The 14,180-nt window shown below is 48.9% G+C and overlaps 6 protein-coding genes across 6 annotated transcripts; 1 reads left to right on the forward strand and 5 right to left on the reverse strand. All coding sequences in view use genetic code 12, as the record gives it.

Moving 5' to 3' along the window:
- Nucleotides 1-118: 118 nt before the first annotated feature.
- Nucleotides 119-1,174, reverse strand: THR1 (homoserine kinase; the record flags this gene model as incomplete). Its single annotated transcript, XM_025482006.1, has 1 exon — nt 119-1,174. The coding sequence occupies one exon, from the start codon at nt 1,172-1,174 to the stop codon at nt 119-121; it is 1,056 nt and encodes a 351-aa protein (XP_025336624.1).
- A 145-nt stretch (nt 1,175-1,319) lies between these two features.
- ERG11 (sterol 14-demethylase) lies at nt 1,320-2,894 on the reverse strand (the record flags this gene model as incomplete). Its single annotated transcript, XM_025482007.1, has 1 exon — nt 1,320-2,894. One exon carries the CDS (start codon nt 2,892-2,894, stop codon nt 1,320-1,322), a length of 1,575 nt encoding a protein of 524 aa, XP_025336625.1.
- A 572-nt stretch (nt 2,895-3,466) lies between these two features.
- On the reverse strand, nt 3,467-4,534 carry HMS1 (Hms1p; the record flags this gene model as incomplete). The annotated part of the gene is made up of 1 exon (XM_025482008.1): nt 3,467-4,534. One exon carries the CDS (start codon nt 4,532-4,534, stop codon nt 3,467-3,469), a length of 1,068 nt encoding a protein of 355 aa, XP_025336626.1.
- A 1,356-nt stretch (nt 4,535-5,890) lies between these two features.
- CXQ87_003533 (ferric reductase family protein) lies at nt 5,891-7,975 on the reverse strand (the record flags this gene model as incomplete). The annotated part of the gene is made up of 1 exon (XM_025482009.1): nt 5,891-7,975. One exon carries the CDS (start codon nt 7,973-7,975, stop codon nt 5,891-5,893), a length of 2,085 nt encoding a protein of 694 aa, XP_025336627.1.
- A 1,583-nt stretch (nt 7,976-9,558) lies between these two features.
- On the forward strand, nt 9,559-10,851 carry RMT2 (protein-arginine N5-methyltransferase; the record flags this gene model as incomplete). Its single annotated transcript, XM_025482010.1, has 1 exon — nt 9,559-10,851. One exon carries the CDS (start codon nt 9,559-9,561, stop codon nt 10,849-10,851), a length of 1,293 nt encoding a protein of 430 aa, XP_025336628.1.
- A 318-nt stretch (nt 10,852-11,169) lies between these two features.
- CXQ87_003535 (uncharacterized protein) lies at nt 11,170-13,121 on the reverse strand (the record flags this gene model as incomplete). Its single annotated transcript, XM_025482011.1, has 2 exons — nt 11,170-11,622; nt 11,670-13,121. The coding sequence occupies 2 exons, from the start codon at nt 13,119-13,121 to the stop codon at nt 11,170-11,172; spliced, it is 1,905 nt and encodes a 634-aa protein (XP_025336629.1).
- Between the last annotated feature and the right edge of the window lie 1,059 nt (nt 13,122-14,180).

Consider the following 14,180-nt stretch of genomic DNA (forward strand, 5'->3'; position numbering starts at 1 on the left):
CCTTGTTTTTTTTTTTTTTGTTTGGTTCGGAGGTACCCTCATCAAACTGTGGCCGGCCGATCTCGCAACTCTACAGATTTCGCAGCCATAGAGGTTCGTATGACAGAAGTGTGATTCTCTATTTGTGCTCCACAATGGCACCGTCATAAGCGAGATCAAGCAATTTCCACTTACACTCGACGCCGCTCGCCTTGAAAATGCCAATCACCTGTTCGGCAATTTGCTCATAGTTGTCAGTAGCCAAGCACAAGATGGTAGGACCAGCTCCAGAAAGGCAGATTCCACAAAGACCGGGGTTAGTCTGTGGAGTGAGTTCATTCAAGACATGCTCGAGACCAGGAATGAGCTGTGCACGGTAAGGCTGGTGAATTTTATCTCTCATGGCCTCGTAAATGAGTTTATGGTCTGGCTCTGGAAGAGTCAATGCAGTAGTCAAGACAGCCAATCTTTGCAAGTTGAACACAATGTCCTCCTTTACGTACAGCTGTGGGAGAACTGCACGGGCGTCGTCGGTCTTGACTTCGAATAAAGGAATGATGGTGACACAACGGATCTTTTTGTTCCAGTTGTACTTGATGTACTGCCCGATATCCTTTGGAGGTTCTCTAGTTTCGTAAGAGGACTCAGGCGTGGAGGCCTTAGGCAAGATGTTTTCAAGAGGAACGTTCTTGGCCTCTGTCTCAGCTTCGTTAAGCTGGTTTAAGTACGAACCCACGAAACCACCAAGCATGGCAGCTGCGATATTGTCGGGGTGTCTTTCTATTAGCAAACAGTAGTCGAGCATTCTTTCCTTAGACAAGTTGAGCTTTCCAATCTCATTACCTAACATGACACCTCCCACAATAGCAGCACCAGAAGAACCCAAACCTCTACCGAGCGGAATAGGGTTGATAACGTGGATTTTTGTGCCCTGTGGGAAGTTGGAGATGCCGTTGCAGCGCATAACATACAAGGCTGTTTGGGTGATCAAGTTCTTTTCACTCTGAAGAGGCACATTCTCAGCAGCATCTCCTTCATAGCTTAATTTAGCGTGGTGCTTATCGTCTGAGGTGTCTAGCGAAGGATACACGGTGACCTGAACCTCCAAAAAAAGGTTGAGACCGATTCCCAAAACGTCGAAACCAGGTCCGATGTTGGCACTGGACGCAGGGACCTTGAGCTTGAAGTCCACCATTGTTATGATTTCGTTTCTCTAGAGTGAAAAATTCTATGTAGTAGGCCTCAACTTGAGTCAGCCTGATAAACCCGTGCACCCCGATTCAGGCTACAATGATATCGACAGCTTCGGCACCTTGGCGCCACATAATTATTAATCCTATTTAGTAAACACAAGTCTCTCTCTTCTCCCATTCAATCTCAGCAGGCTCCATTGGCAAAGTCACCATAGACTGGTAGTCAACAGGTGGAAGCGAGCCGTTGTTCTTGAACTTCCACTTGATGTTGTACACATAGGTTGCCAAGATGGTGCCAAGCTGGACATAAGCGAACTGCTCACCAATGCAACGATGTCTTCCACCACCAAATGGCAAGTATGGAGAAGTAACACCCTTGGTCACCTTACCGAAACCGTAGTCCACGGCATCAGAGTCAATGTTGCTAGACAACTCTTCGTCCCATCTATGAGGGTCGAACTCGCCGGCCTTGGGGAACCATTGTTCAGAAGTCTGAGCGTAACCAGGCGACACCATGACGTAGTGGCCTCTAGGAACAACGTAAGTAGAGTTGGGAACCATGAGAGGGTTCATGACCTTTCTGAAAATGGAGTGCAATGGCATGTGCAAACGTAACGTCTCTTTGATGGTCTGGTTGATCAAAGGCATCTTCTGCAAGTCATCGTAGGATAAGTCCTTCAAGCTGCCACCCTTTTCAGCCAACACAGAGAGCACCTCGTTGTAAAGCTCCTCCTGCAATTTAGGCTTCTCGGCCAAGTGCAACAAGAACCAGGCAGAGGTAGAAGCGGAAGTGTGCTGACCACCCATCAAGACGCCAATCAACAAGTTGGCAACCTCCTGGTCGGTCATCTTGACACCGTCTTTGTAGGTAGAGTTTGTCATGAGCGTGTCGATCAAGTCTCTGTCTGGGATGATGTCACCGGTCTTTCTTCTCTCATTAATCAAGGACATGTAAGTAGCCGAGATCTTCTGCTGAGCAGCGTCTCTCTTCCAGTAAGCGGGCAAAGGCAAGTGAGGGAAAACAAAGTTGACAGGGGTGAAACCCTTGTCCAAGTCGGAGTACAACTGAGCAAAAGAGGCGTCAAACTTGGCTCTCATGTCGTCACCCATCAAAGACTTGGAAGCAGTCAAGATGGTCATCTCAGGTTGGGTCTTCATCACGTTGGCAACACCGTCGTTGCGCTTGTTCATCTCATACTCAGGACAGGTCTTGAAGTAGTCCAACACTTCCTCCTGGATTCTGGGCACGTATCTCTGGAAAGCTTCCTTAGTCAAGGCAGTCTTTGCGAACTTCTTCTGCTCCATCAAACGAGAGTTGGGGCAGTCGTAGATGACACCCTTACCGAAGACAGGAGTGGTCAAGTGGGCGTAAGCTGCCTCGGCGGAAACGTCAGCAAGCTTAGCGTTAAGCACAAACTCGTGGCCCTTTGGACCCAAGTAGACCGTCATGACTTTACCCAACAACATGAAAGCAAAGACATCGCCGTACTTTTCACGGCAGTTTTCGAAAAACTCGTATGGCTGCATACCGTAGGTCACAGCTGATCCAAACCATGGGATCCAGTGGAAAACAAGGGGTGCTCTATCTTTTCTAAAGGAGTAGATGAACTGCCAAAGAACATTGTACACGATGGGGGCTGCAATGAGGATCACAAGCTTCACCGGCGTAGGCAAAGCCTGGAAGTGGTCCACTAAATCCGCAAGATGATCCTTCAAGGTCATTAGGACGGATAGTAAAGAGCGAATGCGGTGAATCTAAAAGTTGGCCAAGACGATGAGATTATATAATGTGGATTTAAGACGGGACTATACGAAGGTGCACGGGTGTGTGAATAGAGACGCGAGCATGGCATGGTTCATGGGACCACAAAGGGGCACGGTAGGCAGTGAATTGGGGAGTTTTTTTAGATTCTTTTAATTGACGGCCAACGTTTCTCTTCCCTTTGTGATTGATCAAAAATTTTGATTGGAGACTTCAGATTCCAAATAATGCACCATCAGATCTCATGTGGTCAGCATACTTTGGCGAGCTGCGATAGGCAAGTCAGGAGATGTACGATGCACTGATAGGGGACACAACAACAAACGCCGACGTGTACTAAAACGCTATGGCACATACGCGAGCCAATCAGATCACTTGTATTAATATCCGGAGCTTACTAGTATACTTCTATGGGCACGTCGTATGCGCGAAAGAACGGTTGCAAAATGTAGGCGGTGTAAACGAGAAGTGAAAAAGCGATGCGTACACTGCGTCGCCGGGGATGGTGCAAAAAAAAAAAAAAAAGGAGTGATTAACGGCCGTCCAATAGGCTCTCGTCGATTTGAAGCCCCATCATGCGGGCCCGTTCGATCAACTCACGGTGCTCCATCTTTATGCGCTCGTTCTTGCGCTCAAGGAACTTGATGTACTCGATCGACTTGGCCAAAATCGTGCCCTTGTTAAGTTTTCTGGCAGGCTCCAATCCTTCGAGATCTTCACTGTGTTCGAGCAGCGGCGAACAGATATCGTCTTCGTCTTCTTCGTCTTCGTCCCGTGAGCCCACTGAGCCCGAGCGGTGCTTGTGCGTCTTCTTTGCAATCACCCGAAGCGTGGGAACCAGCATCTGCAAAGCGGTGAAGCGGTCGTTGATCTTGTTTCTGTATCTCTGTTCGATCAAGTTGTGAGCCGATTTGGCCCGCACAGGCGGCTGCGGCTTGTTATTAGCCGGGGCGTTGTCGTTGTAGCTGTTCTGGAGCGACGTCTGCGAGTCCTCATCGTCCCACTTCTTGAGCCCCGTGTAGTTGCCCGAGAGGAACTGCTGGTTGTTGAACGACGTCATGCCGTTGATGCCGCGGCCCACGGATCCATTGAGCCCATGCGGCTGCTGTGCATTGTGGTGGAGGTGGTGCTGTTGGTGATGAGGAGGTAGTCTGACCAGATTCTCGGAAGGAGGGACCAGGGGAGGCCCCAGGGTCAGAGCCAGGTTGGACGAGGAGCCGCCCAGCTGAGGGTTGGTGTTTGGGTCCATGTGGGCGTATCCCATGGGGTTAAGCAGGGAGAAGTCGTTACCCATAGCTGGGCTTACGGCAAACGGTTCATAAGGAAGACGGTCCCGATCGTAATCTAGCGGGTGGTCGTCCAAGATGGGCGGGTTTTGCATGCGTGGGTAGGAGAAGTCCATCTGGTTGTTGTTGGTATTGTTGGTGTTGTTGCTTGGAGATTCTTCAAAGATGGGACTAAACAGGTCAGGCTGGGATGCCGAGAGGTGAGCCGGGTCGAGGTCTTGCTGTGGTGGGGGTTCGGCAGGGCCGTCAAAGAGAGACGGTAGCTGGGAGTTATATAGACGGGACGTCTTGCGACGGTCGTTCTGGGGAAGCATACGGCAGATGGGGTGGTTTTTCTCAGGTGGTACTTTTTCCTTTGGAGGTGCTTGGTTCAGGCTATCAGTACTGCACGTCAGCGGAGGCTACGACAGACAGGAGATGGTTCTGGGGAAGCGCCGGGAGAAGAACGTAGAAAATAAATAGTTTAATTACGGTGCTTTGCGTCGGGCTGCGGCGGCGGCGGCGGGCCTTGAATTTACGCCGGTCATTAGTCTGGCGGTGGTTTTTCACATTTTCCAAGGTCAGCCCCAGCACTGCGGCAGAATGCACGTTTTGAAAGAGGCGCCGGAACAATTAAGCTTAGTGAGGGCGGCCGTTGGACCGTGAATTTTTCCACAAAAGTACGTTTTCTTTTTAGCCTCCTGAACCCCCGCTTTTGGTCCCTGGAGCAACAAGCTCGGGCTATTTTGGTGCTCTTGTCGCTTATCCGCGCGGTTTTGTCCTATGCTGTCCTGGATCCAAGCTGCATCACTCCACTGGATCATACGATTTAGTCCGCGAGCAAACAAGGCCCAGGAACGACAAGCAAAATCGACATAGAAAAAAATTCCAAAGCAAGACTAGAACATTCGCGCTTCTTCCTCGGTATTGTCGGTCACGAAGGTCCGCCACCAAGTCGATTAAGACGGAGAAGTCAGTCGAGCCAAATACTTGTACTAAGCCCTTTTGGCCCCCTAGATCTGCGGTCTGTAACTCCGAGCTCCTCGGTCCAACACACCATCTCCGCCGTAAATGCCAGTGAAGCAAAGTATTTTTTTTTTTCTTGCAGCAGTAGGAGCATGTAGGGTCTTCGGTTCGCCGCTATGTACGTGTACTTGTGACTAGGGTGCTGCTTGACGCACGATTCTGAGCCATTTTTTTGCAACCGTTCTGCGCCTACAACATCACCAAATGGCGGCGAAAACAGACTTTATTTTTCAGAGTTTGCTTCCTCGGTACGTCGGCGTGCCGTCTCGCCACCTTTTCAGTGCTGCTCTACGTTACGGTAATTGGATCCTCGGTACTCTGCAACACTAGATCTGGATCTTGTCGATCACCGCCCCATGTCCAAGAAGCCTATCTTCAAAAATTATGCTGTCTATGCCTATTAAGATCTTGCCAAGCCACGCACCACTCCTATCTGAGACACTTATTATCTATTCCATCAACCAAAAGCGGGGATGGCCTGGAACCGTCTGGGTCTCCTGACTGGCAATCTAGATACTGAAGATCGACACTGCCTTGACGTACGCATACAATGGTTGTCTGTCCCTATCTACGTCAAGTACGTTACATCGACGGCAGACCAAACTTAGCCGTCACCAATTAGGTATAATGCTGATATCTCCGAAATGCACGAAGCTGCTTCTGCATCATGCCCAAACCTGTAGCTGGTCGTAGAAATCTATCCGCTTCTCTGTCTTGTCCATCGCCTGCAACACAGTGTACCTGACATCGTCCACCATAGCTGGATGACCACAGGTGACAAAGGCTGCTGAACTCGTAGCCTCGTCCACATCTTTATGAATCAACTGAGAGAGCTCAGGTCTTCCTTCGAGTACTAGTACATGTGGAAGCGCCAGCCGAATGTGCTCCATAATTTCAATACCATTCGTCTCAACATTAATCTTCAACTCTTGTTCCTCATCCTTATCGCCCGAGTGGACTGACTTGCTGGAGGAAATGGAGTGGGGCATTTTTTCCATGCTGTCCTTGTTAAGGGCCGAATGCAACCCCTCGATACCATCTTGCATATCTGGTCTTGTGATGTAAATCGTGGTCTCCACGGGCAAGGCCAGCATCGAGTTTAGCTCGTCGATAAACCACGAAAGCGACTTTGCTTCTCTCAAGATCCAAACAAGCTTTACTTTCTGATTCCTGATGGATCTCTTGGCAACGTCTCTGCCCAGATGCAAGGCCTCGGCAAAAATGCCTGGAATACCATTACCACCGGCAATATAGGTGACACTAGAGTGGCGACTCACAGGGCTTTTTTCTCCATAAGGTCCTTCGACACCAACTCTCATGAATAACGTTCTGCCTGGAACGTTTGCCAACTTCTTGCCGATTTTTTTTGTGACTCCACTTTTCACTTTGCAATAGAAGAAAATGTCTTTGCCTTCTTTTCCTTCGACTTCCACAAATGTGAAAGGATGTGACTGCCAGAAGTACCAACCCAGAGCAAAATGCAACCATGCATGACCTCCAGGAATGGACCTCCAGTGCTTGGGTTTTGGCACCGTCACCTTCACAGCATCATTGGCAACAAGCTCAACTTTGGCTAGCGGAAACCCAAACCAAAATAATCTAAGAACCCTCACCAAGCGATCCACGCCCCAGACGGCGAAAATAGGATACACTAGCTGAGGATAATTGAGCAGCGAAATGTGCTGCCAAAGTCCAACCACGAAAATTACGGCAAGCACTATGTGGATCACCAAGAACGTTTCGTAGTAGGCTCTTCTGAGGAAAAGCAATCCCTGGAAACAAATGAGAGCACCGCATGTGGTTGCAACAATACCCCAGACAACGTAAGTCTCGGCCATTTCCTCATAATAAATGCCGTCCATGACGTATAGCGCTGTGAAGCCGATGGAGTGAACGAAAGCCATGGCAACCATGAGTCTGGCGATCCAACGGTGGTAGGTGATGAAAGAAGCAAAGCTCCATCTGGTGAGCCATTGAAGGATGTTGTTTCTTCCACCGAATAAAATAAGCAATGGAACAGTCATGGTAGCCATGATACCTGTTCTGTCAGCCACATAACGAGTGATGGCCTCCTTCTTTGCTGTGAATAATGGGTCGTTGGGAAGGTAGCGAATCTCGACAATCAACATGGCAAACACGAGCCAGAAAAATACGATGAGTATAAGTGATTCCATTCTGGAAGGAACCAAGTAGCTGAGGAATCCACCCAAGAGATCCTGTTGTGTTTGTCTTTTTCTTGACCACAATGCTGGAACAGTAATGTATCTTCTCCAGGCCCTAGACACCCTTCCGTTAAAGAAATTCTTCGAGCCCGGCAAAAGTACAAACCCCCAATTGGCCACACCAGCCAACAAAAAAATGAAAAACCAGTACGAGACGGCTCCTACACCGTAGTAGATGGAGTGGTCGTAGTTGCCCAAGAAAATCTGGTACGATTCTCTGTACAACAGCGCCTGGCTAGCATTGATTGCAAGAGGTGTGGTCATATTGTCAGTGGTTGAGTTGAAGTCGGGATTCGATGCAAGCGGGTCCGTAGCATAGTCCTGGTAGTACTGATACGAATCCTCAAGCTCATCCTCAGTCAAAGACAAGTCGTACCATTTTTGACAATAATCGTTCCAGTATTTCCCGCCCAGCTTTGTGGAGCCAGATGAAGCTAGACATCCCATAACTGTTGCCCTGGCATTTTCGTTATTGCAGTAACACTCGTAGTCACCAGGTACCTCACAGAAGAGGTAGGTTGATAACATATATGCACATGCCAAGTACGAAATACCGCCTTCGCCATAGAGCTCAAGATTCAGCACTTTTGCCGAAGCTCCAAAAAGAAGAAAAAAATATGTCAAAAGCATGCCCGCTGGTGGCTTGGTGGTGGACGCTGTGGATATAAGTAGTCCGCATGGACCTCGTAAATCAGCGACTCTTCCCCAGATTGGCATCGAGGCGTTCTGCCGTCGGAGCTTTCTGCCCAATGAGAGACGGTTTATCTTTGACCATCTATATGCATCAAGGTGTCTGAACGGCTATTGTTGGAATGCAGCCAATGGGTGAGGTTTGAAGCGGTGGAGGAGGCTTCGACCCGCATCCAGAAGATACAAGTACGGCGATGTCAGGGCCACTATACCCAATTTCCCTATCTTTTGCATCTTCATTCTTTTTCTATTAAATTTTGATCTTCAATGGTGAAATTTTGACAGAGAGCCGCTTCTGCTTTGACAGGTGGGGTGCTTTTCTTGGCCGCGTTGACAGGCAAAATACGGTGGGGCGAACATGGGCGTTGCATTGTGGCACCTCGACAAATTTCAGAAAAAGCCGTCCGCAATCCCGTCTGCCGTTTCAGCCTGCGCCTGGGGTCTGGCCGCTTAGGCGACCTGCAGCAAATGTACCTCTTAGATCCAATCAGATAATCAGTTGGCGATGGTGTCAAAGTGGTGGCACATGCAAATTTTCCCGTAACCTGCCCATGCAGATGGGATGCCAGTAACCAGGATTAAGACGACAAAGTTTGTGATTGGATTTATGGCAGGTTCAAAAAGCCTGGCTCTGCAGAGATGGCACAATGTTCAAAAACGATTATCAGACCCCAGAGGCCTTTGTGGGTTTCTGATATGTGCCGGTGTGCCTACAATGGGTTCCTGGAATGGTTGTGGCAGGCATGGATAAAGGCTTTTCGGCCCTGCGCTGTTCACCCAAAGCCCCTTCGGCTTTCCGTTATTTTCAAAGGCCTAATGGATTTTCTTGATTGGCCCCTGGCGGGTGGAAAATCTGACAGGGCGTTGTGGGCGTCCCAGAAGCTTAAGCGGTGTGCGTTTTTCAGGTTCGAGCTGCATTAGGCTACTGGCATAATCACGAAGGTTCAGCTTTTAGGGGTACACAAAACGGGGAGAGAAAAAAGACAAGCGTTTCTTGCTGCTTCCTTTTCTTTGGGTTTCCGGAGATGCCCAATACCAGCTTCCATGGTGAACATTGGTGGATGATCAAGTAACATGTATTGTAACATCAGAGAAAGGAAGTTTACTAACAATGAGAGAATATTTACAATTGCATTTACTGTTAAGCCTCTCAAGACTGCCCATTTTGTGGTTCCGTAGTTCGGTTTATACCGCTTGTGCAACTGTACTATAGGCCTTTCGCAGCCATTGTAGAAGTTCAATCCAAGCATCAAGTCCACACATCCCAAAGAAGAAAATCGTCGACTCTTTAGCGAAAACAAAGTTTTTACCTCCAAATAACCCACATTTGAATAATCTTTCAATACATCCTCCTACGACTCTTCGCACGTGATCTCATCGGCTTTTCAGTGCCCCAGACTTCACTTCCATCCTACATCATCATGTCTGATCTTCACGACTTGTGTAAATTTGCTAGTCGGCCCATCACCCAAAAAGCCGTGGATGACCTCAAATACTACTTGAAGGCTGGCATTCCCGCCACCTATACCATAGAAGAGGCGTACAATTACATGAATGGCATCGAAGAAGGTGGAGCTACTACCACTACAACTCCCCTCCACCTTATAGCCACGCATGTTCCAAAAGATCTTTCTGAAGAGGAAATGAATATCGTCAACGATATGGTTACGATTCTTTTTGAATACGGCGCTGGCTGGTGCTTGACGGATGTGAATAACGACACCCCAGGCTGTATCTTCATCAACAGAGGCATGAGGGATACTCCGTTGTATAATCAGATTGTTGATGCTGGAGTTCGTGCCGAGCTCCTATTGCGTAAGGTCAGTGAGTTTGACATGGAGGTGCTCAGTGATGAAGAAGCTCTTGAACTAGCAGCTCGTCAAGAAGAGGCTGGAGAGAATGCTGCTGAAGAGGACACTGAGGAGAAAGCTGAAACCAAGGAAGGGGCTGAAACTAAGGAAGCCGAGAAAGAAGCCGAAACCACGGAACTGAACGACACAAATGATCCCTCATTCAACCAAAAGGCTTACCTCGAATCCAAGCTACAATACAAGGACGATGCCTTGGTCACCGAAGAGGGCAAGGATGGCGTCATGATGTCGTGGGAAACGGATCTCATGAAGCTTGGAAGTGAGTCCCTATTTAAAAACGCCGAAGACTCCAAGGACACTAACATTCTCAACATCGGTTTTGGCATGGGTATCATCGATGGCATGATCAACGCCAAGAACCCTACAAAACACTATATCTGTGAGGCCCACCCTGATGTACTTGCAAAGATGAAGGCTGACGGCTGGTACTCCAAACCTAACGTTGTTATTCTCGAAGGTCGCTGGCAAGAGCTGCTTAACCACTTGCTTAGTTCTGGACTGGTGTACTTCGACGGTATCTACTACGACACCTTCTCCGAACACTACCAGGATATGCTTGAGCTTTTCGACTTTGTCGTTGGCCTCCTCAAGCCCACCGGTGTCTTTTCCTTCTTCAATGGTCTCGGTGCAGACAGACAGGTGATTTACGAGGTTTACAAGAAGTTGGTTGAAATCGACCTCGGCAACTACGGTTTGAAGACGGAGTTCAAGGAGGTTGAGGTTCCGCAGGAGACTATGACGAAGGGCGATGCTAAGGATGAGAGCGTCTGGGACGAGATTAGAAGACCCTACTGGCTGTGTCCCGTGTACTACCATCCTGAGGCCACCTTCCACGATATCTAGTTGGGTCACAGGACACTGGAGATCATTGAGAGGCTTTTCGAGCCATCATTACATATGTATCATAGACCAAAGCTCGATATTGCATCCTTCACACATGTAGCACACATGTAGCACTCTTACTAGCGACTACTCCAACTACTGAGGATTTTGATGGTACTTTTTTTTTATTATTTTTCTATTTTATTTATTTTTTTTCTTCTTTTTTTGTTTTCTTGTTCTTTTTTTTTTTTTTTTTTTTTTTTTTTTGGTGATGTTCAACGTGAAACCACCAGTACAAACAACGACTGGCGGTACACAAAAGGTGAGAAAGCCCCCACATCAGTTCCAGAAATCGAAACCAACGTTTCTAAGCTTTCCCTTGATTCCCGTGAGCTCGGAGTCCTCGGGAATGTAACGAAGCTTCTTCACATCCTTCCACTTCTCACGGTTAGCCTTGTAGCTGTCTCTCTCCCAAACAGGCTTGCCCTCCGGCCTAGGTGGCGGAGGAGCTTCAACGCGAATAGGTTGAATGTAGAAGCCGGCATCGGCCTTGGGCTTGGGTGGCGTGGAAACGAAAACGTGCTCTGGCAAGACTTCGTTCGAGTGAACAGTGGGTGCCACAGAAACAACCCTAGACCCAATGGCGGTCTTCTTGGGCTTGACGCCGAGAACTGGTCTCTCACGAGCAATGGCTTCACGAAGCTCCGAGTCGCCGGTGAGGTGCCATGGGTTGGCTTCAATCTCTCTTGCGTTGAGGCCCTGGTAGGGTTGAGGTTCCACAGGAGAAGGCTTCTTGGGGTGCTCTTCTGAGGAGGCTTGGTGGCCTTGGCCTTGTGGACCTTGCAGCCTGGCTTGTGGCCCTTGGAGGTCTGGGGAGAAACCTTCTTGGACTGGGGCTGGGGCTGGGGCTTGGGCTTCATGGCCTTGAGGTAGGCAGCGTACTTAGCATCCTCGGCTTCCTTAGCAGCCTCAGCCTGCTTGTACTTGCGGGCAACCTTTCTGTTGGCCTTGGCAACAACGGCCTGGTACTCGAGCATCTCCAACTTGCGTCTGTTGGAAGCCTGCTTGGCTGCAATCTGTCTTTGCAACTCAGCCTGCTTGTGGTCCTTGTGCTCTTGCTTCCGCTTGTGAGAAACCTCCAGCAAGCGGGCTTCCAAATCAGCCAACTGCTTCTCTCTCTCGAGCATCTTGATGTTGCGCTTCTCGAGCTTGATCTCTCTCTTGATCTTGCTCTTGGTTTCTCTCAACTCTCTGTTCTCACGCCAGTGCTCTCTGAAAACCTTGGCACGAGCCGACCAGCGGTGGGAAATACGGCCGATTGCAGAGGCAATACGGCGGCAGCGAGAGTCCTTCTTTTCAACTTCCACGTCGTCGTTGTGGTTGTTGTGGCAGGGAGCCAGGAATGTGACCGTAGCATCGCGAGGTCTGAAAGCTGGAGCATCGGAAACGGGATGACTGGAGATCGCTGGTTCAACGTAATCTCCAGCATTAGTTTCAGCCAACTCCAAAAACCTCTGGACGAATGACTCCTTGTGGGACTCGGCAAGGAGGGCATCGACCCTCAGGCTCTGGATACGAGGTGTGTTCACATACTCAGTGGTAGCAACCTGCTTGACGAGCTCCTTAAGAATAGGGAGCTTCTCCGTCGTCTGGGCAAAACGGAGGGCCTGGAAAAGAGTGAGTTTCTCTACGTCAGGAATATTCTTGCGGATCTCGGGGATGCTGGCAGCGTATCCGGGGACCTTGCGGCATCCCACTTGAACACAAACCTCTGGGGAGTGGAGGCTTGGCTCAGGAGTGTCCTCGATGTATGGAGGGTGGAGGGGCTCAACGTAGGGCTTGGTTGGGGAAGTGTTGTGGGAAACAGGCTTGGTTGGGGAAGACTTGGCCTGTTTGTGTAAGGTGGGCTTCAGAGGGAGTTCTGGGCTTCTGAAGGTACCGTCGTGAAGAAGGGAGGTTGGGGCGTCCCCGATGGATGCAAATGCAGCGGGCGACTGAGTGTTGTCACCTCTTCTTCTGAAAACGCCTCTTGAGAGAGGCGCATTGTGTTTGTGGTTGGAGTAGGACTTGGGTGTCTGAAGCTGTTCGAAGCGGGAGAAGTCAGTCCCGGGGAACTGAAGCTTGGTCGAGGGACACAAGCCTTGAATCGAAGAGCTTTGACCGACCGAAGTCTTACTGGAGTTTGTGGACTTGATCAAGTCCAAGCTCTTCTTGGACTGGTTCAGAGAGCCAGATTCCAGAGAGCTGTTGGCCCCGGTGTGGGGGTGGTTGCTGAAGTTGAAAAATCTCATGATTGGCTTGCTGTTCTTCTGCTGATGATAAAAAAAAGGTTGATAAGAAAAATAGTTGGATGGGTCACACAAGAGCGCTTTATAGTTGGTCCCACCGGGCTTGCAGCCAGGACTGCAGAATGAGAACCTGTCAAAGTAGGAAAGAACAAGCTGCACCTGCCTCTCTCGAATTCAGCAGTGTGACCAGGACGGGATTGATCATGCCAAAGAAGCATTCCGAACCTTTTGGATAATTTTTTGAAATAGCTGTGGTCATTTTCCTTAGGAGAAGCTGGGGTGCATCGTTCTTCGACGCACTTCCTGTGCAATGTAAGGGACCATACATAGGCGAGATTGTCTCACGATGATCCGCTTCGCTGTGGTAGAAGGATCGCCCGGTGTGGTTTACATTCTAAAAAAGGTGATGTAGGGACAAATTTTTCCAACACTGAACATTAGGGATAATGAAGCCCGAGGAAATTCTGGCGTTAGTTCACACTTATACCGTAGGCTGCAGGGGTGGGTGTTCCACTCATAATATGATACACGGAGTAGGGCATAAAGTATGAATTGAATGTTTATTATCACTCGATGTTTTTAGTGAGCTCCAGAAGTTGTGGTAGGTTTTGGACGAAGTTGAGTACTCAAATGGGCCTGCAGCCATGGGCTTCATTCTTCACAGAAAAGACACTTTTTGCCCTTGGGAGTCCTTCTCTAATCCGTCGATACCAAGTATTCAGGCTCATATGACGCAGGCAGGCTAAGCCTGAAGTTTAACTATGACTCTCGAGAAGCCACATTCACCAAAGGCGGGTGTACAGTCAAGACCCTTTCAATTTCAGTTTTCGGATTCGTTGAGAGGAAAGCAGCCAGAATACGATGTCCAAGAAGTTTCGATACTTATGTGCAATTTTTGATTTATTTCAAATAAATGCGGTCTAGTGAAAAGTCGCTCTAGTTCTCAACGCATGGTTGTATATGCATATTTGATGCGAATTGTCGAGAACATCGCCACTTACAAATACACCACTCCATCAAAAAAACATCTGTAAAAGAAATCTAGCGGATAAATCGGCTTCA

Source organism: Candidozyma duobushaemuli (assembly GCF_002926085.2).
Source record: "Candidozyma duobushaemuli strain B09383 chromosome Unknown C_B09383, whole genome shotgun sequence".
Lineage (NCBI taxonomy): Eukaryota > Fungi > Ascomycota > Pichiomycetes > Serinales > Metschnikowiaceae > Candidozyma > Candidozyma duobushaemuli.